At 33.0% G+C, this 24,035-nt stretch overlaps 1 protein-coding gene across 1 annotated transcript in view; it reads left to right on the top strand.

Annotated features, from left to right (window-relative positions):
- Positions 1-2,524: 2,524 nt before the first annotated feature.
- The window catches only part of LOC115886537 (lymphoid-specific helicase-like), a 50,753-nt gene continuing 29,242 nt past the window's right edge, over positions 2,525-24,035 (top strand). Inside the window, exons 1-4 of the mRNA XM_030905751.1 lie at positions 2,525-2,536; positions 6,802-7,205; positions 8,895-9,054; positions 10,596-10,826. Of these exons, the coding sequence (XP_030761611.1) occupies positions 2,525-2,536; positions 6,802-7,205; positions 8,895-9,054; positions 10,596-10,826 (807 nt within the window). The remainder of the gene's footprint in view (positions 2,537-6,801; positions 7,206-8,894; positions 9,055-10,595; positions 10,827-24,035) is intronic.

The raw sequence follows: 24,035 nt of genomic DNA, 5'->3' as shown, positions 1-24,035 counted from the left end.
AAATCTACCTGTCTCTATACCCTAGCTTTATTGAGCTTTCGTAGCCACTGCACTAAGCTAATACCAAATGAAAAATTAAACCTATAAATCAATTTGGTGGAGGTTAAGAAGGTTCTCTCTTAAGTTTGTTCACACTTCAATTCGCAGACGATCAAATAATAGTCGCCAATGACAAAGATGATATGCAATATATGCTAAGAAAACTTATTGAAGAATACGGAGAATGGGGCTTGACAGTTAACATAGCCAAAACAAAATATCTATGTATAGGCGCACAAGAAGGAAATTTGAACTTGGACAACGGTCACGAAATTATTCAGTGTCAAGAGTATGAATACCTGGGAATTACATTGATAACACTGGAACACGGCGGAGAAATAGAGAAAAGGATTATCAACGCGAAAAAATAATCGGATGTCTAAATGGAATCTTATGGAGCAAATCAAATTCAATATATATAAAACCATGATAAAGAGAGCAACCTCCTGTATGGAGCAGAAAACATAGAGAATAACTGAGATATACAAGAAGAGGATAGAGGCCGTAGAAATGGGTGCTATTTGAAGATCAATGGGAATTTCAAGACAACAAACGAATAAGAAATAATACCTCATAAAACAACAAATGGGTATAGAAGGTACGATAACACAGTATATAGAGAAAAGCAGCTGATCTGGTACGGACATGTAGAGCGAATGAAGGATACTAGATAGCCCAAGAAAATAATCAATTGGCAACAAAGGGCAGAAGAAACCCAATAAGGGAAGACCGAAATTGGAATGGCAAAAAAAGCGTACACAAAGCGATGAGTGAAACAAACCTGTCAATGAGGATTGTACGAATAGAACAGGCTGGAAATTGGGTATCGCACAACGTAGAAAAATTTCTAAACCGACTAATATATAAGAAGGTTCTCGAAATATCTGGAAACTTTCGAGCTTTTTATACATACAGCCTTTTAGCCCGTCTGCTAAAAGACATTCTCCAGCTGCAGGGAACACCTTCAGCAAAATAAAACACTAATTCGCCGCAATACACCAAAACACTTTACTTTTAACATTGGACAAGCGTTTTGCTAACCATATTAGTTAAAACACAAAACAAAGGGTTTTAATTATCTGCCGATGATGCTATATCAAGTGTTTAAAAGTAAAGTGTATTGTGATAAGTTAGTGTTTTATTTTGTTGCTGTTACACCAAAGGTTCCAACACAAACTTTAAGAAACATCTTGTCAAATAAATTTATTTTTAGCTGAATGAGAAAACCAGTCAATTAATGAGTAGTTTTTTGATGGAGGTACAAAATTGCTTAGATTAACAATACAAAATTGGTACCTCAAAAAATCTTGACTTCAAAATCATCTTGACTTGTTTTTCCAATCTATCGCTATACTACTATCGATTTCCAAGATATCACCCACAAGGTATAATATTTCCAAACAAAATCTTTCCACGATCTGTATTGGTTCATTGGTTGTCACAAGGCCTTTGACGCAATAGTTATTAATTATAAATGCAATAGGAAAATGAGGGAGTTTTTATTTATGAGTATACAGAAGATACTTACATGGACGTAATCATGGTCTTCACTCCGAATAACTGATTAACTAACTGTCAGTTAAAAGACTCTACTTTCCGACTAACTAGTTGCGATATCTTCTTTATACTCTCTTGATTGATGTCTTGTCATCGCTGGTCATCGGCGATTACGTGCGATTACGTAATTAAACAGTTTACAACATAATTCCACTAACTTAGCGATGACCGCGATGAACTTAACCTTCAGTTACTTGCATCTGATAGTTATTTTAATTGATATAATTTATATTGTTTATTGTATGATAAATTTATATCGACGTGAGGCAAGGAATTGTTGGCTGACCATCCTCCGTCAGGTTTATACCAACTTGTAACCAATTTGATTTTATTATCAACGGGCTAGCTTTCCAATGGACTTTGTGACATGAAGCATCCGCTTTCTTCACAGAACATTTTACTATCTGGAAAGCCTTATTCTATATCATCGCGGAATACTATCAAACTGAGCTATAATTGTCTATGACTCTTTAGAGATCGTGTCTAAAATTATGACATAATTGTCCAAGATCGACTGAAACGAAAAATTCAGACTTTTATTCGAAAGTGCAGTGAAAAGGGAAATAAACTCACGTTTATGTGGTTCCCAAGCTGCACTAATATTCTTGGCAACATTATGTAAGATGATGCTGCTCGGCAAGCTGCTAGATGAGATACCATTGACTTTTGTTATATTGGTTATATACTGCCACTTACCTTATTACGTCAACATCCGTCAGCATTACATCAACAACAAGAACCTGTCGAAGACTTCATTGATCCCCTTGTAGATGAACCCCCACGGTTCGGTCTTGGACTCATTCTTGGGATTAAACCACTCGACCGGTTATTACAGTGTTCTTTTAAATAGCTTAATATTTTAGTGAAAAGTAGTAGTTATATGATCTTAAAGTACTATTACATAAACAAGCAGAAAGGGAATGGCATGATGAGTGGACAAGTAAGCCTTTAAAGCTTCGCGCAGTAAAATAAGATCCGTCAAACCCATCCTTACGTTTTACACTAGAACGAGCGGATGAACCCAGAGTACATATGCTTCGTATTGGGCATTCTGCAGTGACATATGCATATCTGCTTGTGCCTAATTTCCAGACGTTATCCGAATATTTCAGTGGGATTCGGATACATTGAAAAATGAAAATGATAACGATGGCAGTTTTTTTGGTAACATTTTGTGCAGTATATTTATCGCTATTTTTTAGGCACAGACTTCTTAGGAGGACAAAAGAAAATAATTGGGGAACACGTGGATTTAAACCAGCCTTGGGCACAAATAGATTCATTATAGAGCTTATTAAAAAAAACGGCAAAGATTAAAATGGCGCCCGACCTCGCCAGAGGCCTCGGGAGCTGACGCTGACACACAGACAAAAGACAAAAGAACAGGACGCCGACGTGCATAAAAATGTTCCGTAGCAGAAATTGACAGAAATCATATAGAAATATTCAGATTTTTGTCTAGGACAGTTTAGAAGGCCATGCTTTCTGCCTGGGTAGAACCGCGCCACAACTGTTTCCAATTTTCCGGTTTACTGTCACCCCCCTGCTGCCACCATCGGAGAATATCGTAAATAACTATTATATACAAATACAGGGTGGTGCCTCTCATACGCCAATGAGAACGACAGTTTATATTGAAATGAAATTTTGTGAGCATATGTAGGTTAATCAGAGCACTTTTTAAAAATAGAGAGAGTTCTACAGGGTGTCGCCAAAAAAAGTTACATATAAAGTTGTGTTTTTTGTAATGGAACACCCTATATATTAATTGATTTTAGGATTCTGGGAGAAAAATAAAGGTGAGTTTTATATGAGACTATATGACTAAAATGTAAGGTTTTTGGCATATTTAACATTTTCTAGAAATATAGAACAATTTTTAAATTACAATAAAATCTACCTAAATTGGAATTTACCCAAGCCTAATATGTAGTTAAATTAACTATTGTACTTTAAATCAAATTAAAACTTGGTTCAAAAAGTTATACAGGGTGAGACAAAATTAATATTGAACATTGGTCACATTTAAAAGCATGTTACTCTTTTATTTTAAATGGAACACCCAGTATATTATTCCGATCGAGAATTCTTGTATCTTCAAAATGCTATTAAGGTTGCCTACCCCTCAAATAAAGGTTTTTCTAGATATTTTCATTTAATGATTTGATCTGTGTAGATCTTTATTATTTGATAAAATCAAGGTGGCTGGTGATATTTCTGACGTTACTTCAACATAACTGTCTGATTAGTCCATCTTTAACAACTAGTTATCATTTTGTGTTAGTTAAAACAAAAAAAGTTTTCATAAATTTGCCGAAAATGCAAATTTATCCTACATCAGAGAGAACTGATGTGATTCTATTAGTTGGCGAATGCAGTGTGCATTCATCAATTAATAAAATACTTAAATGCTCCTTATTTTATCTAGTCTGGATTTTTTTATGGGGATATGTTAAAGACAGTGTTTACAAAACTCGACCAACTATTGTCAACAACATGAGAGAAATTATTGTAGCTGCTTTTCGACGTAGAACTCCACATCTGCCGTTTAAAATGAAAAGTTTCTTTTGGAAAGACGATCATTTTATGCAGTTAACAGGATTAACAAAAGGTATATCACACAGCCACCTAGATTTTTTCAAATAATAAAGATCTACTGACGCAAAATCATAAAAATTAAAATATCTAGGAAAATCTTTGTCTGAGGGGTAGGCAACCTGAAATATATAAATTCCTCATTGAACACCCAAAAAATATACTGGGTGTTCCATTTAAAATAAAGGAGTAACTTGCTTTTAAAAGTGACTAATGTTCCATATTAATTTTGTCTCACCCTGTGTAACTTTTCTGGTCAAATTTCAATTTGGTTTAAAATACAATTGTTACTGTAATTAAATATCAGGCTATACAAGGTGAACTAAAATTTAGGTAGCTGTTATCGAAATTTAAAATTTACTCTTCGTTTTCACAAAATGTGAAATATGTCAAAATCCTTAGATTTTAGGTATATGCTTCTTTAATAAATCTCACCTTTATTTTTTTCCTAGAATCCGAAAATCAATTAATATATAGTGTTCCATTAGAAAAAACACAACTTTGATGTGTAACTTTTTTTGGGTATTCTATTCTCTATAATCTATATTTTTATAAAATGCTTTCAGTCAACCTACATATGCTGCCAAAATTTTATTTTGATATAAACTACCGTTGTGCTACCGTTCTCCTTGGAGCTTCCGCGGTGTATGAGAGGCGCCCCTGTACACGGGTTTAAATAGCGAGTATACGAAAAATGTATTATATAATTATTCTAAAAGTGCACAGAAGTATAATTTGCGAAAATTCTAAAAATAAAACTGAAAAAGTAAATATTTTGATATCTTCAAAAGGTCTAACTTGTATTGTAATTTATTATTCTAGCTAAAAAAACTTTTTAGATTAGTTCAACTACGGTAGCGAGCATAGTTTTAATCACCGGTTTTGCTAGTGGGGTCATAACTAGGACTATTTCAGCTATAACGAATTTTTTTTAAAGGTACATAATTATAATTTTAGAAGATGTTCATAAAACATTTAATCACTAGTCGATTAAAAAAAGTATACCATTAATATTTCAAATTATATTTTATCCGCTCATAGTATACCGGGTGCATCTCAAAAGTGGCTCACTTTTATAACTTTTTAAGTAAAAAAACGAGATTTGGTATGTTAGTATATGACATAAAATAGCATTGATTGACGTATTCAGTTGTTTTCGGTCACTTCCTGTTTCACCGGAAATGACTACAACTTTTGATTTTTAAATATCACCTCGGTGTTCTTTTACTTTATTCGATAGAAAATGACACTCTGAATAGAATGACATATCATAGGTCAACTTGTAACATTTCGCATATGGTTTATTTGAAATTATAACTGGCGGTTTGTAACGAAAATTTGACTCGAAATACCAAGTGTATGGTATCAAATTATTCGTAAAAAAATGCTTTTTCGAAATACTCTAATGAGCCACCCTTGTTCCATTTGAAAAAGTTGAGATATGATTAAAAATACGATTTGCGCATTTTCTAACTGGTCAGGACAAGATATTAAAAATATTAGACGATCAAACCTATTTTTTCAAGGCTCTTTGATTAAGAATTAGTGTTTTTAATAAAGGCATGACAATCTAGATTGAATTTTAAAATATAATTTTTTACTAAGCGAGAATGTCAAAAGTTGACATATGATATGTCATTCTATTCAAAATGTCATTTTCTATCGAATAAAGTAAAAAAATACCGAGGGTGTCATTTAAAAATCAAGTTGTAGTCATTTCCGGTGAAACAGGAAGTGACCAAAAACAATTGAATACCTCAATCAATCCTAATTTATTTATGTCATATGCTAACATACCAAATCTCGTTTTTGTATCTGAAAAAATTAAAAAGTTATAGGGGTGAGCCACTTTTGAGACGCACCCGGTATATCTATTTAATTTTTTGATTATGTAATGAGCACTTTGTTTACTTACTTGTTTTCTCGAACTGCTTGAATTAATTTTTGTTTTTGAGAGAGTTTCTGTTTCGGGAGAGTTGAGTATCCGGGAAAGTTGAGTTGTTGAATGTTATTGCACCCAACAACGTCCTAACTACGCTCTCCTGTACGCGTTAACATTTTTTCGGTTAGGTTAGCATTAGTTCAAATTTAACTAACATTTGAAATTGTCAGAACACACCGCGACGCCCAGTTCAAGTTCATTTTTACTTAATTTTTACTACCCGAAACAACGTTACATCACATAAACCTCGTACCTGAATGTTTTATAGTTTCAATAACTGCACTAGCAAAAAATAAAATAAATAATAAAATACTTAGATATTATGACAAAGCCACGATTTCAAGATTATTTTAATATGCTCAACATGAACTGTAACCGAGACTGCGTGAAATACATAGGGAAAATTTCTGATTTCTGCCGTAGAGAGCGCTGCGGTCGGAATGTTTTGAAATCAACTGAAATGCGCCAAGCCTTTTGACATTTAGTGTAGTGCAAACCAAACCAATATCTACAAATATGAATTTTATGATGCCATTGTGTTAGACACTTTAGTCTAATTATAATTATTAATTGATTCAATAAATTTAACTTGTATTGACGCCACGCTATGCCGGTTTTCCATACAATGTGGACTATACCTGTAACACTATATTTAATATTTTCTTTAGACTTTGTTCATAAACGGCACCAACGGCATCCTGGCCGACGAGATGGGTCTAGGAAAAACCGTGCAAATCATAGCTCTAATTTGCGTTCTCCTGAAGAGAAACGTGCCCGGACCGTTCCTCATCGTCGCCCCCCTGTCCACCATTCCGAATTGGGCGAGCGAATTCAAACGTTTCGCCCCGGAGGTGCCCGTGGTGGTCCTCTACGGCAAGACGGAATCGAGACAGGAAAATTTGCCGAAAATCTTCAGAAAATACACCATAGGCGCGTTGCAAACTTACCCCGTAGTGATCACGTCGTACCAGGTACCCGTGATGGAATCTAGCAAGTTTTTGAGGATGAAATGGAAGTATATTATCGTAGACGAGGGACATCGAATCAAGAACCACAAGAGTCAGTTAGCTCTGTAAGTACTATAGTCTGGTTCACATGTACCATTTTTAGTAAAATTTTTCAATATTCTCCGAAAATTACGAATGTGGTGTCATTCGATTCGTATTGTCAGAAAGAAGATTAGAAAGTTTAAGGAAAGGTCCGAAAAGATTAGTGATGGGAAAAACCGATTAATTTCAATAATCGAGTACTCGAGTTTCAAGCGATTGCAATAACTGAGTGATCGCTCGAGCGATATTTCACTCATATTTAAAAATACGGTTTTTCACCCGTCGCTTGTTGTAAGTACTCCTTAACGCCAAGCGCCAAGCAGTAAGTTGCTTGCGCAGGGCACATATTCTTTCGGTGATGAATGGCAAGTAGCAAGCGGCGAGCGATTCCCTTGATCGCTTGATTTTGTTTATTTCAAAGCATTGTCGATGTAGGTTGTAAAATTTTGTCCCTCAGATATGCAACGGATAAATATATACCGGCTGCGTCTCAAAAGTGGTTCACCCCCTATAACTTTTTTTATTTTTTCAGATAAAACAACGAGATTTGGTATGTTAGTATATGACATAAATTAGGATTGATTGACACATTCAATTGTTTTCGGTCACTTCCGGTTTCACCGGAAATGACTACAACTTTTGATTTTTAAATGGCACCCTCTGTATTTTTTAATTTTATTGGATAGAAAATGACACTCTAAATAGAATTTATATCCATATATTTTTTTTCATTTTCTGGGGTATGAGGTTTTTTTTATTAATTGAAGATGGAAACTTTTTTTTATGCGACGTTTCGCTCCAACATAGTGGGCTTTCTCAGGCACTTTATTCTAATAACTTGAATCCGCAGCCGCCTTGCTACCACGTCGACAAATCTAAATAGAATGACATACCATATGTCAACTTTTGATATTTTCCCATATGATTTATTTGAAATTGTAAAATGCGGTTCATAACTACATGCGCCGCGCCGACTATAGGGAATTTAAATTTCCCGCTTGGGATTCAAGTGGAGGCTCTGCTGTAAAAAATGTCAAGTTACCATATTTATTTATTTATTTCCTGACATTGTCAATCGGTTTTGACACTTTAGTTTTGTATTACTAGTTTTTGGTTTAAATGAATTGTGTTGAGATTAGCTTAAATATTTTTACTAGCAGACCTTGCAGTCGAACATTGTTCTTTTTAGAACCTCTTTTAGTGCGAAGTGTACAAGTAAGCTTAATAGCAGTAAAAAACTCATCGCAACTTTATTAGAATATTTTGAACGGGAAAGCGGTAGGTAATGGCAATGGCCCTTTATGCCCCTTAAGTACTGTTAAGGAGGTGAGTTTTGTTGATGTAAATAATAACTCTCTTTATATTTATAATTAATTTGTTTTTGTTTCCTAAAATATTTTGATTAAAAGAAAATATGTAAGACGTTGTACCGGTGAAGCTTAATCACGTGACTAAAAGTTTATTTGGTATGAACTATAGTTAACTATAGGACTCAAAATTTCATTTGAATCGCTAAAAGCGCAGGAAGAATATTAAAGTATTTAGACTCCTGTAGCTACAAAACAAAGCAGAATCAGACTTACATATATTAATATAAAAAATAAATGGTATTTTTACGTGAGGAACCTCCCCACGAGGGATGGCACATGTTTTTTGAAACACCCTGTATAACTTTGCAATTTTAATATTTGTTATTTATTTTCACGTTTAAGGAAATTGAGAGAGTTCAAATCCGAAAACAGAATTATATTAACTGGAACACCTCTACAGAACAACATGATGGAATTATGGGCATTGTTAAATTTCCTTTTGCCTACCCTTTTTAACGATATGGAAACATTTACCGAATTGTTTTTAATGGAAGACATTCAGGTAGGTCACACGAATTTTTGTACAATTCCTGTTTGGTTGTTTAAATAAATCAAGCTCTTAAGCTTGATTTTCATGTGTCCGTTATCCGTTGATACGATGGTTTGATGGCGCTCTGATTGGTCATAGCGGTTTCGCGCCACTTTTCATCCGTAAATTTTTTACTTCAGCCTGTCAACGGAGAAAGATCGTACGATAACGGACGTTTTAACACTTTTTGGACAAACTTAATCCAACCTTAATAGAAATATAATAGTACAAAAGCTAGCACCGTCGGGAAAACGATAATTTTAAGAAAGCCGGTTCTTTAATGTATCTTTTGGTATGCTCTCTTGACCAAAGTGCGGACCGTCTGGCTGCCGGTAGATTACTGCGCATCACATCGGCGCATTTTACTACTGCACATCACATCTGTACAGGGTGGCTTGAATTCGACGCTCATCATTGGGATTTCGGAAACAGTAGGAGATACACAGGATCGGTTAAATGGAGGCAAAGTTGCGCAATTTGATGCTCAATAAAATGCCGTATTGCATTTTGAAAAATTCCGGTAAAAAAACGGAATTTTCAATTTTGTTTTCTATTGTTTCCTGGTTTTATTTGTTAAGATAACTTAAAATGAAAAACACATTTTCATGGCCACTTTTTCTGCTCTTTAACTCTGTGTGATTATATATTGACTTTGACGTTTCGGCTTCTGGCGACCATCATCAACTTAATTTTTTTAAATACGGACCTGATTTTTTTTTCAATTTAATTAAATCCTTTCGTCACTCTTAAAACACTATATATAGTCATTTTGATATTTGCCGACGTTTCGTACAGAAAATTCTATCACCAGAATATTTTATGCAAAAAAATAAAAATGCAATACGGCATTTTATTGAGCATCAAATTGCGCAACTTTGCTTCCATTTAATTGATCCTGTATCTCTTACAGTTTCCGAAATCCCAATGATGAGCGTCGAATTCGAGCCCCCTGTACAGGGTATCCCATTTTCGTGTGTTTTATGGGATTTCTCGTTTATGAGTAGAGATACAATGATGCGATTTTCACAGTACTTTGCTACTTTTTTATGAAACTAAATATGCTACACATACATAAGGTCCTAGCCTCCTTAGTTCCTGAAATATAGGGCGAATTTGTGATGCGCAGTAGTGAACAGGTGTTGAATATAGATATGATGCGCAGTAGTGAACGCAACGTCTACCGGCAGCCAGGCGGTCCGCACTCAGTTCAGCGGAGCATAGCAAAAGATATATTGAAGAACCAGCTTTCTTAAAATTCTCTCTCGAAAACGTTGCTAGCTCTTAGACTACACGTAAAACAGCGAAATCGTTATGGAAATGAAAATATAAAATGACACCAATCACAAGCAAATCGTACATCCGATGAACGGAGGCATGAAAATGCAATAAATTTAAAAACTGCCTAATTTTCTAACCAATCGAAGTCTTTAAATTCAACCATTATAATTAATATCCTATCGTCGGACAACGGATGCACGAAAATCAAACTTTATACTACATAATTTTAAACATAGAATGAAGGTCAACTGATAAAACAAGAAGAGTCTAATAACTTGGTTAGTAAAATTCACAAAGTCCTCACCCCGTTCATGTTGAGAAGATTGAAAAAGGATGTTTTAATTGATATGGTGCCTAAGAAAGAACTTTTAGTGTATTGTCCTATGTCGGATCTTCAGTTGAAGCTCTACCAGTCTGTTATCGATCACAATTTTGCTATATTAACGGATAAAAAAGAAGAAGAAGAGGTGAGTAACAGCGTAAGTGCACATACCATATTGGTCACTTTATTTTCCTGGTTGAAAAAATTGTGCCTAGAAGAAGAAAAATCGAACGCGCCGTTTACTAATGGAAGCATGGTTTTATAAACCGCGTTGGTATCGTTTAAAGATGATTTTTTTCATATACAGAGAAGACCAGGCTACTAGTAACATAGCAAGTTACCGGACGAATTTACGTTTACCCGATTTGCGTTCGTACTCGAGATTCACTGCCGGCTAGTCGGCTGGTCAGACAGTACGCAGTTGCAGTTGTGCTTGGACGGGTCGGTCGTGACAGACTAGGAATACGATGCGAGGAGTGCCGAGTATTTATTATTTTCATTTTTCAAGTGTTTACCTTCACTTAAGGTAACATTTAAAATAAAAATACTTAAATATTTATTATTTGAGTGTGTTTACAAGCCAAAACTAAAAATAAATAAATTCTCTAAACCCCAAAAAAACTAAAATATTACCCTAAATAGAAAAAGTTATAACAAGTGTTCAAAAAGACTTTCTTGTGCTAGACAGAAGCCTAGGCGGTCGTAAAATCCCCGTCTGACATTGGCTAACATATTAGGGCTAATAGTTTGGAAAGCCTCTCGTATTTTTACTTGAAGCTCATCCAGATTATTAGCCCTATTATGACCATACACTTTGGATTTTACATAACCCCACAAAAAGAAATCATTGAGAGAAAGATCTGGTGATCTAGCGGGCCACAAAATAGTTCCATCTCCACTAATTAAACGGTTGGGAAAAGTATTGTTCAAATATTCGTGAACACTACGGGCATTGTGGGCAGGGCAACCACCTCAGCAATTTGATTACTTGAAAACGTGGGATTTTGATCCGCGGTAGCACAAATGGACACTTGCTTTAACTCCTGTTCTTCATTAATCAACACATCAGGCTTTTTGTGTTTTTGTGGGAAAACGCACCCATGTGTTTCAAAATTATTAATAACTCTTGATATAGTAGGTAAAGAGGGAATTGGCCTGTTTACAAAAGTTTGTGGAAAAATGTTTGTATATTCCGATAAGACCTATTTTGGAAATACCATTTTATAATTTGAATTTTCTCACGAACTAAAGATCCATTATTTTACTTAAAAAATAAATTTTACACGAGAGCTGTCGCGAGAATCTATGTATTCGTTTTGGCTATTAAAACACGAATAAATACAAATTCTGAAACATTCTTATCACATATCTACCTATTTTTATTTTATCGTATTTTTTCGCCTGCTTTTTATCCGGCGGACGGGTATGCGCTAATTCGTCCGGTTCTGCCTATGTTACTACTACGGTGGTCCGGTCTGTAGATAACATACAATAATAAACGATATATAATGTTCAATATTAAATTTGCTTTAAAATTATACATATGGTAATCGCAAAACAATTTCTGATACACGTGTTAACTTTTAGTGGCAAACGATGGCGTCAGCGCTGCCAGATTGTGATATATTTATGAGATGAATTTTAATATAAATGTGACAAACAATATATTTATTATATAATTTTTTAAAGATTTTTACGTTTTATTTTTAATTTAATAAATAATATTTTAGTAATTATTTGATGTATTTGTTTTATAGCTTATTTTATTTATTACATATTCGCAAAAACTAGTCCATTATGAAAATTATTCTAAGCATTATTATGGGTTATTTATTTATTTATTTATTGATGTACATCTTACAACGCGATAAGTGGTAATAACAAGTAAGAGAGTGTTATTAATTCACAAACTAATAATCACAGAATTTAATAAAAACTAACGTAGAAATAACTTTGAAAGTGGTCTAATGTACTTATCAATCAAACGTACTTCTCTGACTGCAGTCAAGGGTAATAAAGGACCTTTATTTTCACGTTCTCGTTCAAAATCAGGGAAGCTACTTCGTTTATCAGGGAAGCTACAAGCTCTTTGCTTCGACTCTTTCAATGCTTCGGCATATTTTCAACATACAATTTCAGGAAATGAAATACAAAAACTCGAAAATTTAGTTCCTAAAAGAACTGTTTGTGTTTTTAAAGTACAATTTTTAAAAAAGGACCATGAAAATAGGCAAAAAAACGAGAATTACTCACAAAGATTCAACAACAACACGAAATTATACAAAATAATGACTGACATTAGGATAATTGTTAAATAATAAACGACAACATTGCTGAAAACGGCACCATGTGACCAACATAGCGATAATAAAATCCGGTTTAAACTAATTTTTGCAGCTTTAATCTAAATAAAATATCTGTTACATCATTTGTTCTATAAAGTCAAATGAAGAGCTACTTGGTATCTTAAATTATACAACAAATTTAAACATTTTTGCCAAAATTTCATTTAGTCTGGTTTATAGACTTTAGTGTCAATGTCGATATACAATATACAGGGTGTCCCAGAAATAATTGCAAGTATTTTAAGGGGTGGTAGATCTCGATAAAAGTCCAAAATAACGGAGTTATTTTACTTTGAAAATTTCCAAAAAAAAATTTTTGCTAAAATTTTGATAACCATTGGATCTTTTCTTTCTTGTAAATATAATCTACTATTTATGTTGCCATATTATCAAGAAATTATTTTTTTTAAATAAAAACTAAAAAAATTCCAAAAAAATTTTCGCAAAAAAAACTTCATAGGCGTGTTTCTGGGGTTAAACTATACTACCAGTTAAAATACACTTATTTCTGGGATACCCTGTATAATACGGGACTGTGCAGAATCAGCCAATCGCATAGTGTCCGACTTATGGTAACTACCCGACCGAATACTGGCAAACATTGTCCGACTACTAACGAAACAGCACTTTTATCACTTAAAAAAAATAATTAAAATTATTGGTAGGTTTATGAAAAAAACTGTTATATTTAACTTGAAGCCCAATAACCACACTATCTATTTCATAAAATGTCATTTTCTTGCCACTAATAAAGAAAATTTAATCAACAATTTAAACTCGGCTTTTTCTAAACTGTCCGACCACTGGCATATTCACCCTATCAAAAAATGAGCTTTATTAAAAGTTTTCTTTAAAATTCCCCCAAAAACGTTGCTAGCTTTTCGACCATAGTTTGTTTATTCTTTTAGCTTGCTTTAGACGGACCTAGGCCTAAACGGAAGTGCACACAAAGGAGAATTAATTACAGATGACGCACACACCGGACAAATGGGGACTTTTAGTATGTTAATAAGGGTTACTATATTGCTAACTATTTGCAATGGTCGCAGCTTTCTAAAATTTTTTGCAATTTCACGGTGAATGTCATAACTGCACTGGGGTAAGTATACAAAGTGCTCGTTACATAATCACAAAAATAAATAGACATTATACTATGAGCGGACAATTATACTATGAGTGGATAAAATATAGTTTGCAATATTAATGGTTTGGTTTTTATTTTTTTTAATCAACTAGTGATTAAATGTTTTAGGAACATCTTCTAAAATTATAATTATGTACCTTTAAAAAAAATCGTTATAGCTGAAATAGCTCCAATTATGACCACCAGCAAAACCGGTAGGGAAAACTATACTATGCTCGCTACCGTAGTTGAACTCATGTAAACAGTTTTTTAGCTGGAATAATACATTATAATACAAGTTGGATCCTCTAACGATATCAAAATATTTACTTTTTTGTTTTTATTTTTAGAAATTTCACAAATTATACTACCTAAAACTTTCAGAATAATTATATAGTATTTTTTTCTATACTCGCTATTTAAACCTGTATATTTGTATATATCAGTGTGTTTACGATATTCTCCGATGATGGTAGCAACACCGTCGGAGAATGCACCAACCCTATTGTATATATACTAAAATCAGCATTGCGTTGACTTTCATTCTCGAGTTGCTTCTCGAACGCTTCTACAAACGAATTTATCGAAAAATGTACATATTGGTTATTTATAAAATAATCAAAGCCCACTAGAACAGAATATATTGTACATGAAAATTTTAATGTGTCAACATATTTTTCATGCCGGCCCATGTTATGTATAACCATGTTATGTTAACTATGGCCTAAACTATTTTGTATAGATCAAACATACAAAAAACACCGTCGTTATGCTAATTGCTTACAGCTTTCGATAAATCGTTATTTGAAAAACTAAAACCGGCTAATACTTCAAAAGAACTGCTAGATTACAACGTTACAACCCCATTTTACGAGTCTCCACCTGGATACAACCTATTGATTACTTTTTAGTTAGGCTGAAAACATTTTCCACGAAATTCTAGTCAATTCAGGTAGTTGCTAATAGAGCAACTAATTATATTGATGGATTATAAAAAAGTGTAGTGAAAGAAGTTTACTCTTTATTTTTGTTTTATCTCATTACAAAAATATATATGTTAGCATACCCACCATTGTATAGTATAACAAAATAAAATAATCGGCGAAGTAACTTTTGACCAAGAGAGCATTCCATCAGTTGTGAGCGCCGGTCGGCGTCGTTTAATTATTTATTAAACAGGGTGGTCCGAACTGTATTCTGAAAACTTCGGCAGCATATTCTGCAGATAAAAATAAGTAAAAAAGTTCCTATAAATGTATGTTCTAAAATACTTTTCTTACCGTTTCGGAGATACAGGATATGGAAGTTTCTTTTTTATTTCGATTTTTTCAAATAATTTCTGATGTAACGTCAATATTTAGATGAAAATTGGTGTCTGGGAGTTTTTGACATGAGAATTTAAAACAATATGACTCTGATATCCTGTAGAGGGCGCCACCTACACTGTTTTGAAGAGTGAAAAATATACATTTTGAAATTTTTATGTAAAAATGTCTCTTGGTAAAAATCGCTACGAGCAACTGTTCCCAAAAATTTAGAATGGAAATAGTCAGTATATGACATTATTGACAAAAAAAAACATGTTGAGTAGATAGTTATTTGACTGAAATGAAAAAATTAGAAACTTTTTATTTAAAAAAATGACGACAGCTGTTGATAATTTCGATTCCAAATATAGGAAGCCACAAACAAAGATGGAGCAATATTATAATATGCTAAACAGTATAATTGTCGATCGTTCGTAATCTATACTAATATATAAAATCCTTAAGTGACTGACATACTGATTAATCACGATCCTGCTCAAACCACTCAACGTAAGAAGCTCAATTTTGGCATACAGGTTGATTCTAGAGTATAGAGGTTCGATAAGAAGGGATTTTTCGAAATTCCAGTTCCAAGAGAGTGAAACCACCCCTCAAATATTACAATATTTTTTTATTTGAAAAACGGTCAAGTTTCCGAAAAACGCTTAAACACGTATATTTTACTTTGTCTTTTTACATATTTAAGATTTTTAAAAATGTATACAGGGTGTTTCGAAAATCTGGTCGTTGATTAATCACGATCCTGCTTAAAGCGCTTGACGTAAAAAAAGCTGATTTTTGGAAAACAGATTGACTTTAGGCTGCAGAGGTTCGATAAGAAGGGATTTTTTCGAAACTCGAATTCTAAGGGGTGAAACTATCCTCAAATATTAAAATATTTTTTATTTAAAAACCGGTGAGTTTTTCGGAAAAACTATTAAACACGTATATTTCATTTTGTTGTTTTACATATTTTAAGATTTTTTATAAATTTATACAGGGTGTTACATAAAATAGGACCATTGAGTAATCACGATTTTGCCTAAACTGCTTGACGTTTAAAGCTGATTTTTGGCAAACGGAGTTGACTAATGAGTGTAGAGGTTCGATAAAGAAGGGTTTCTCGAATCTCAAATTCCAAGAGGGTGAAAAACGCCCTCAAATATTACAATATTTGTTATTTAAAAAAACGGTTAGTCTCTCGGGGAAAACGCTTGACAGGCATACTTTATTTGGTTTTTTTACATATTTTTGAAATTTTTAAAAAATCATACAGGTTGTTACAAAAAGTTAGGTTAAAATAACTACGATTCTGTTTAAACTGCTTGACGTAAAAGCTTATTTTTGGCAAACGGATTTTTCGAAAGTCAAATTCCAACGAGATGAAACTACCTCTCAAATATTACCAAGTTATATAATAATATCGCCATATTGTTTTTTCTCATGCTGACATAAATGGCAGAAAATTTTATCCAGTTTGTATGTTAATGGAAATTCTTGCTTTGCTTTATCATCACCATTACAAATGATTAATTCAACGCGAACGAAGTCGCTGGTACACGCTAGTTTAAGAATAAAAACTTATAATAATTTTTACCTCAACACCATTAAAAAGCTTTTTGAATTATTTGTTTATTTTATATTTATGACACAATAAAACTTAAAACAATAAAACTTCTATCCCATAATATATTCTATTTTAGGACCACTTAACAAGCAGTACTATAAATTTACTTAGGATATATATTTTTGGTATCAGAAGCTATAATGATAAATGTCTTAGCAATCCTAGTATTAAAATGGTACGTCCACGTATAATTTATATTTTACGAAGCTAAAATGGTGTTACCATAAAACATCTACTTTAAAAATGTTTAATGGAAAAATAAAAATTAAGTAATTGTACCGCTGCGCTGCTAATTTTTCAAGTATATTATCTCTAAACACACAAAACTTCAGTATAAACACGCAACTCACATTACCTGAAGCAATTTGTATAGCTGTGAAAAAGTGTTATATATTAAATTAAAAGTAATAGTGTATTTAGAGAGAATTTGTGAAAAAGAATGTATCTCATTGACATTAAGTTATTGCATAAGGTGCATTTATTTCTGAGGGGGTTCGTTTCTGATGATTGGATGATTTCGGATTTGGTAACATACTAACATATTATAAGTGTTATGTGAGGGTTCTATAACAACTTTACAGAAAGAGAATATCATATGTCATATGTGATCTAAGTTTATTAGTTCCTTCGAGGATGTCCCATTCATTTTGAAGTATACCGAAGAACACGTTCTTTTGTGAGAATTTCTGAAATCGACAACGGATGGAGTTCCTTCAATATTCTGTAAGAGCGTTACCTCGTTAGCCAGTTTGTCTGTATTATTGATGATGGTAAAAATGTCTATATCTCTATAGCGAATTCATCTTCTCCAAAAAGTCCTATGGGTATTTTGCCACTGTAAGAAAATCTATAAAATAAAATAGTTGTTTTTTGCAAACACTGCTGCGTTAATCCAAAGTAGACCAGTTTGTTTAGGTTAGCTTGTTAGCAGTGATTTACTAATAGACAAATTGGCCGAACAGACAAAACAATGCTTAACGTATCTCTTCCCGTCGTCGGAAGCAAAAGAAAAAGAACAAAGAAAAAATAATTTAAAAAATCTAAATACAACTATTCATGAACAGTTTTTTTCAACAGATACGTCTATAAAACCCATTGACGTCCTGTTAAAATGACATTATATCAAGTTAAACTTCAAAATTAACAATCACTACCTAATAACAATAACTTAATGAGGTTAAACCAAAAAGCCTTAAACTTTCTGTATGATTATTGTTTAATTTTTATTTATGTTATGTTCATTCAAATCAAAAAGGCGATTGTCATACTTTACTAACATTTACAGATTAGAATTTAGAATGAGTGGGAGGGGGGTTAATCACTGCGACCTTACAGATCTATTGTGTCCCCCTTCCTTGAGTTATAACTCATCATACAGTCCCAGGGCCTTGACAAAAGCCAGTATCTGGGACGGTTTTATAGAGGGTAGTTCTCCATCTCCAATATCAGTCGTACCAAGTTCATGGCACGAATGGTTGTCGTCTCGACGCACTCAGTGATGAGGTGTCCTGGTGTTTCCCCATTTTCCCCACAAAATCTGCATTCTAAAAAAACCTCTACAGATGCCTGAGCAATACATTTATTTTTATTTAGACTGTATTAAAAAAAACTATTTTATTTTTCGTTTAGAGGTTATCGCTTCTTTTATAATAATTTTTGCATTGTTAAAATCTGATCTGTGCCTTGTGTCCATGAATTCAGATTTGAGAAAATCGCCATTTCTTCAATAATCTCTATGTTCTTTAATTCGAACATTTGAGGGTCTAGATGTTTCACCAATATAAAACTTATTATATGCACATGGTATTTTGTATATTACGTTTTTTGTTTGTTGTTCAGTGTTCATTGGTTTAGCGTGGGTTGAAATGGATCTAAGTGTATTTTGTGTTTTGAATGATGTTGGTATATTATATTGATGATGGTCTAAAACACTCAAAGATGTTTCTCAGGACTTACGACCAAGAAAAATCAAACATTTTCCTTGATTGACGTAAGAACAATCTTCGGATTGTCACGGGGTTTTTAACAGGACACTGTCTCCTGTACAGTACTGACACTCGAATGCATATTCGGTGAGGAAAATGGGCAAAGGCCAGAACAGCTTATCACTGAGTGCGCCGAGACGACAACCATTCGTGCCATAAACTTTGGTACGACTGATATCGGAGATGAAAAACTACCCTCTGTAAAACCGTCTCAAATAAACTCAAGAAAGGGGACACAATAGATCTGTAAGGTTGCGATGATTAACCCCTCTCCCATTCATTCTACATTCTCTACATTATTGATGATAAGTAAAATGTATAATTACTATTAATTCTAAAATTATTGGAGATTTCTGTTGGCATTTTAGTGAATCTTGAAGTACATAACGGAAATACGGTTAGTTGCTTCTGTATACTGTGATTCAGATCAAGATTTTAGTTGTGATAGTTGTTTTTTTATTACCACAATATGTGGTAATTAAAAACATTTTGTTATTATATCTTTGACGATGTGCGTCTCAAAGTGGCTCACCCCTATAACTTTTTATTTTTTCAGTTAAAAAAACGAGATTTGGTATGTTAGTATATGACATAAATTAGGATTGATTGACGTATTTAATTGTTTTCGGTCACTTCCTGTTTTACCGGAAATGACTACAACTTTTGATTTTAAATGGCACCCTCGGTATTTTTTTACTTTATTCGAAAGAAAATAACACTCTGAATAGAATGACATATTATTATCATATGTCAACTTTTGACATTTCGCATATGGTGTATTTGAAATTATAACTTGCAGGTCGTAACGAAAATTTTACTCGAAATACGAAGTGTATGGTATCAAATTATTCGTAAAAAAATGCTTTTCCAAATATGCTAATGAGCCACCCTCGTGAAACACCCATTTGAAAAAATTGGGATATGATTAAAAATACGATTTCAGCATATTCTAATTGCTCAGGACAAGACACTAAAAACATTAGATGATCAAATTTAGTTTTCTAAGGCTCCTTGATTAAGAATTAGTGTTTTTAACATAGCCATGGCACTCTAGGTTGAATTTTAAAATACGATTTTTCATTAAGCGAGAATGTCAAAATTTGATATATGACATGTCATTCTATTCAGAATGTCATTTTCTATCGAATAAAGTAAAAAAAAATACCGAGGGTGCCATTTAAAAAGCAAAAGTTGTAGCCATTTCCGGTGAAACAGGACGTGACCAAAAACAATTGAATACGTCAATCAATTCTAACTTATGTCATATACTAACATACCAAATCTCGTTTTTTTATATGAAGAAATAAAAAAGTTATAGGGGGTGAGCCACTTTTAAAACGCACCCGGTATTGTGCCAGTTGCATTCCAAATATTTCAAAGATATTTGTCCGGTTTGCAGTAAAATTTTATTTTCCTGTATTCTTTTCTAATGTAACTTTGTAACAACCTAAGGAACATATATGTGACTTATTTGCATACGCTGTACATATTATGACCAGAGGCGTCACAAAGTTTCCATTTCTGGGTTTTCATTTTTTTAATGCATATTTGTATGTAGAGTTTTTTACTAGAGAAAAATTTTACTAATTAAACAACTGATGAATTTATCTACAAAATTACAATGAATAGATATAATTAAAGTATATCATAGTTGTATGAAAGATACTGATTCATGATTGTGTTTTCAGCAAGTGAGCCATTGCAAATGGGAATCTATAAATGGATTTCTGGGCCAGAAATGCTTAAAAATATTTGGCCATTATTAAATCTATATCTGTAGACTATCCAACGAGAGATTAAAGAAATTTAAAATAGTAACAGCTATACAGGGTGCTACAAATTTGAGGTACGAGCATTGGTATCTGGGTAACCGTAATAAATACGAAGATAGTTAAACTAGAGCAAAGTTGCGCCTTGGGATGTTCACCAAGATGCCATCAATAAAGTTTTAAAAATTTCCAGGATTGCCGAGTTTTTTTGGAAACAACGGATTTTTTTGAAAATCGGATTTATTTTTTCCTGTCGTTACTTTTTAGAAAATCAAAAAACTAATTCAACATTCTCATAGTCACTTTATTAGAGCTATCATCTGCTTGTATTTTTAGATTTTCAAATTAGCTGATAATTTGTAAGATACAGAGGCTGACTTAATTTTTTTAAATACGGACCTGCATTTTTTATTTCAGTTTTACGGGTACCGACGAAAAGTTATTACTCTTCAGACAGGTAAAACACATGTAGGTGGCGCCCCCTAAATATCGGAGTCATATTGACATCAAAATCAAATTTCTCATGTCAAAAAACTCCCAGACATCAATTCCCATCCAAATATTGACGTTCCCCAGAAATGATTTGAAAAAATCGAAATAAAAATGAAACACCCTGCATCTCCGAAATTAAGCATTTTAGGACATACATTCATACGGACTTTTTTACTTACTTTTACCTGCAGAATATGCTGCCGAAGTATCCGGAATTTAGTTCGGACCACCCCGTATATTTCATTTCAATGCCAATGTCTCTATTTTTAGTTACTTTTTTATACAAGACGATAAAATGGTATTTTATCGTCGACCGAAAAGATTAATTCACGAGCAATGAAATCGCGAGTGAATTAATTTCGGGAGACGATTATGCAATTTTATCGTCGTGTAAAAAACAATATTTTTTTTCCATAGCGAGTTACTTTTAAAAAATATTCAGCAATTATTATTTCAAGGAATTTATTACGCGTAGAAAAAATATTGTGCTGGGTTGGCGTTGGTTTCTATGTAATTTGACAAATAAATAAAGCTGTCTCTTTAGTTATCAGTTTTGAGTCAATATTTTTTAATTCTCTTTCGTGTCGATTGCTGATTGAATTGGAGCCAGAAATGGCTGAAAACTATATAAGCAAATTACCAACAGATATTCAGGCTGACGCGACAAACGCCATATCCAAACTACTTCCATTTAAATCCTGAATAACTTATGAAAAGGAATACAAAAATTTTCAAAAATAGAAGCAATTAAAAAACGTGCGAGAAGAAATAAGGTTTGGTTTGGTAACCTATCCTCGCTGTTAAAGTATCATTTAATCTACCCTTGCGGTTAAACTAGGTACTATTTTATCTACCTACTATTTTTGATAAATATAAGGCAATTTTAACAGTTGCTATGGAAAAAAAATCAAAAGTTGATTATATTTGCAGTCATTTATTGGATGTTGATGTAGTTCCTTATCATTCTGGCACAGATAGACTTTATATCTACAAGTTTACTATAAATTTACTCTCATTTCTCTAAAAAAATTCAGAAGTCATATTATGCCCGTCTATAATACATTCTGCGACGTCACTGATTATGGCCCTTTGCGTGTAGACGTTATTAAGGTGTAGCAAATTACGTTGAGTTACAAATGGCAACTGTAAAGTCGGACATTTTAAAGCTACAGTAAAAATGAAAGATAAACGTAGGTTTTTCAAGATTAAAGTTTCTTGCTAAAGGGTATGGTTTTTAATTTATTATTTGTTTATCTTGTGAAATCTAAAAGGTCTAAACCACAGATCTGAACTGATTATAATAGGGTGGTAATGTATAGTTCATATCAAATCAGCGTGTGTTTTCGCCATCATCTTATCAAAATATTTTAGGAAACAAAAATATCTTAATTATAAATATATAATAATATTAATAAGATAAAATAAATCTTAAAGGACGGAATTGAGTCTGACTTATGCAGAAGGTGTAAGAAAGCAAGTGAGACAATACATCACGCCATAGGAGGATGCCAGGCTATAGCACAGAGTGACTACAAATTTAGGCACGACCAAGTGGGAAAGCTCATACACCAAGAACTAGCATTGAAGTATAAACTCATTGAGCATAAAGTTAACTATTATCAGTACGAACCTGCTACAATCCTTGAAAACAATGAATATGAAATGTACTGGGACAGAACTATAATAACAGATAAAAGACTAGAACACAATAGACCAGACATAGTGAAGAAGAAAAAAGAAAATGAAGTGTTGCTCATAGATTTTGCGGTGACAAACAACAATAACCTAACACAAACATACAGAGAGAAGATTACCAAATATATTGATTTATGCTTTGAAATTAAGGATATGTGGAAATACGATCGAGTCCGGGTCATCCCATTAGTACTATCGAATATGAGTGTAATACCAAAAATACTAATTGAATCGCTGAAGGCAATAGACTTAGAACCATACCAGTACCAACTTATGCAAAAATCTGTAATCCTTAACACCTGGCATACAGCAAGGCGATTCTATACATGTAACTTAACCGGGAACGTTTCTAAGCCAGAAAAGTTATCACCATCACGGTTGAGACGAGTCGAGAATAAATCTTTATTCATCCTTGAAATTATATAAACAGATATTACGATATTATTTCAAACAAATGTAATATACACAAAAATACAATATAAAATAATGATATACAGAAATGGTAATATACTGACAGCATAGTTTAGTATAATCATCACCAAAAATTGTTTCTTAATAAAATAAAGATACCATCCACATATCACCTAACTATTTTTTTAAACAGATATTATTTATATCAACAAAACTCACCTTCTTAACACCACTTAAGGAACATAAAAGGCCATTACTACCGTTTTCTCGTTCAAAATATTCTAATAAAGTTGCGATGAGTTTTTTACGGCTATTACGGCTATATTGTACACTTTGCACTATAAGAGGTTCTAAAAAGGACAATATTCGACTGAAAGATATGCTAGTAAACATTTTCAAGCTTACACAAGTATTACAACACTGTTTATTTAAACGAAAACTCGTAATACAAAACTAAAGTGTCAAAACGAATGACAATGTCAGGAAATAAATAAATAGATGTGACAACTTGACATTTTTTTTACAGCAGAGCTACTACCAGAATTCCCAGCGGGAAATTTAAATTCCAGTACCAACAATGAATTTAAAAATCGCGCCCTC

The sequence above is a fragment of the Sitophilus oryzae genome, unplaced genomic scaffold (genome assembly GCF_002938485.1).
Source record: "Sitophilus oryzae breed Bouriz unplaced genomic scaffold, Soryzae_2.0 scaffold_1145_pilon_pilon, whole genome shotgun sequence".
NCBI classification, from domain to species: Eukaryota; Metazoa; Arthropoda; class Insecta; order Coleoptera; family Curculionidae; genus Sitophilus; species Sitophilus oryzae.
The sequence above is the reverse complement of the archived record's forward strand: the minus strand, read 5'-3'. Positions and strand labels throughout refer to the sequence as shown.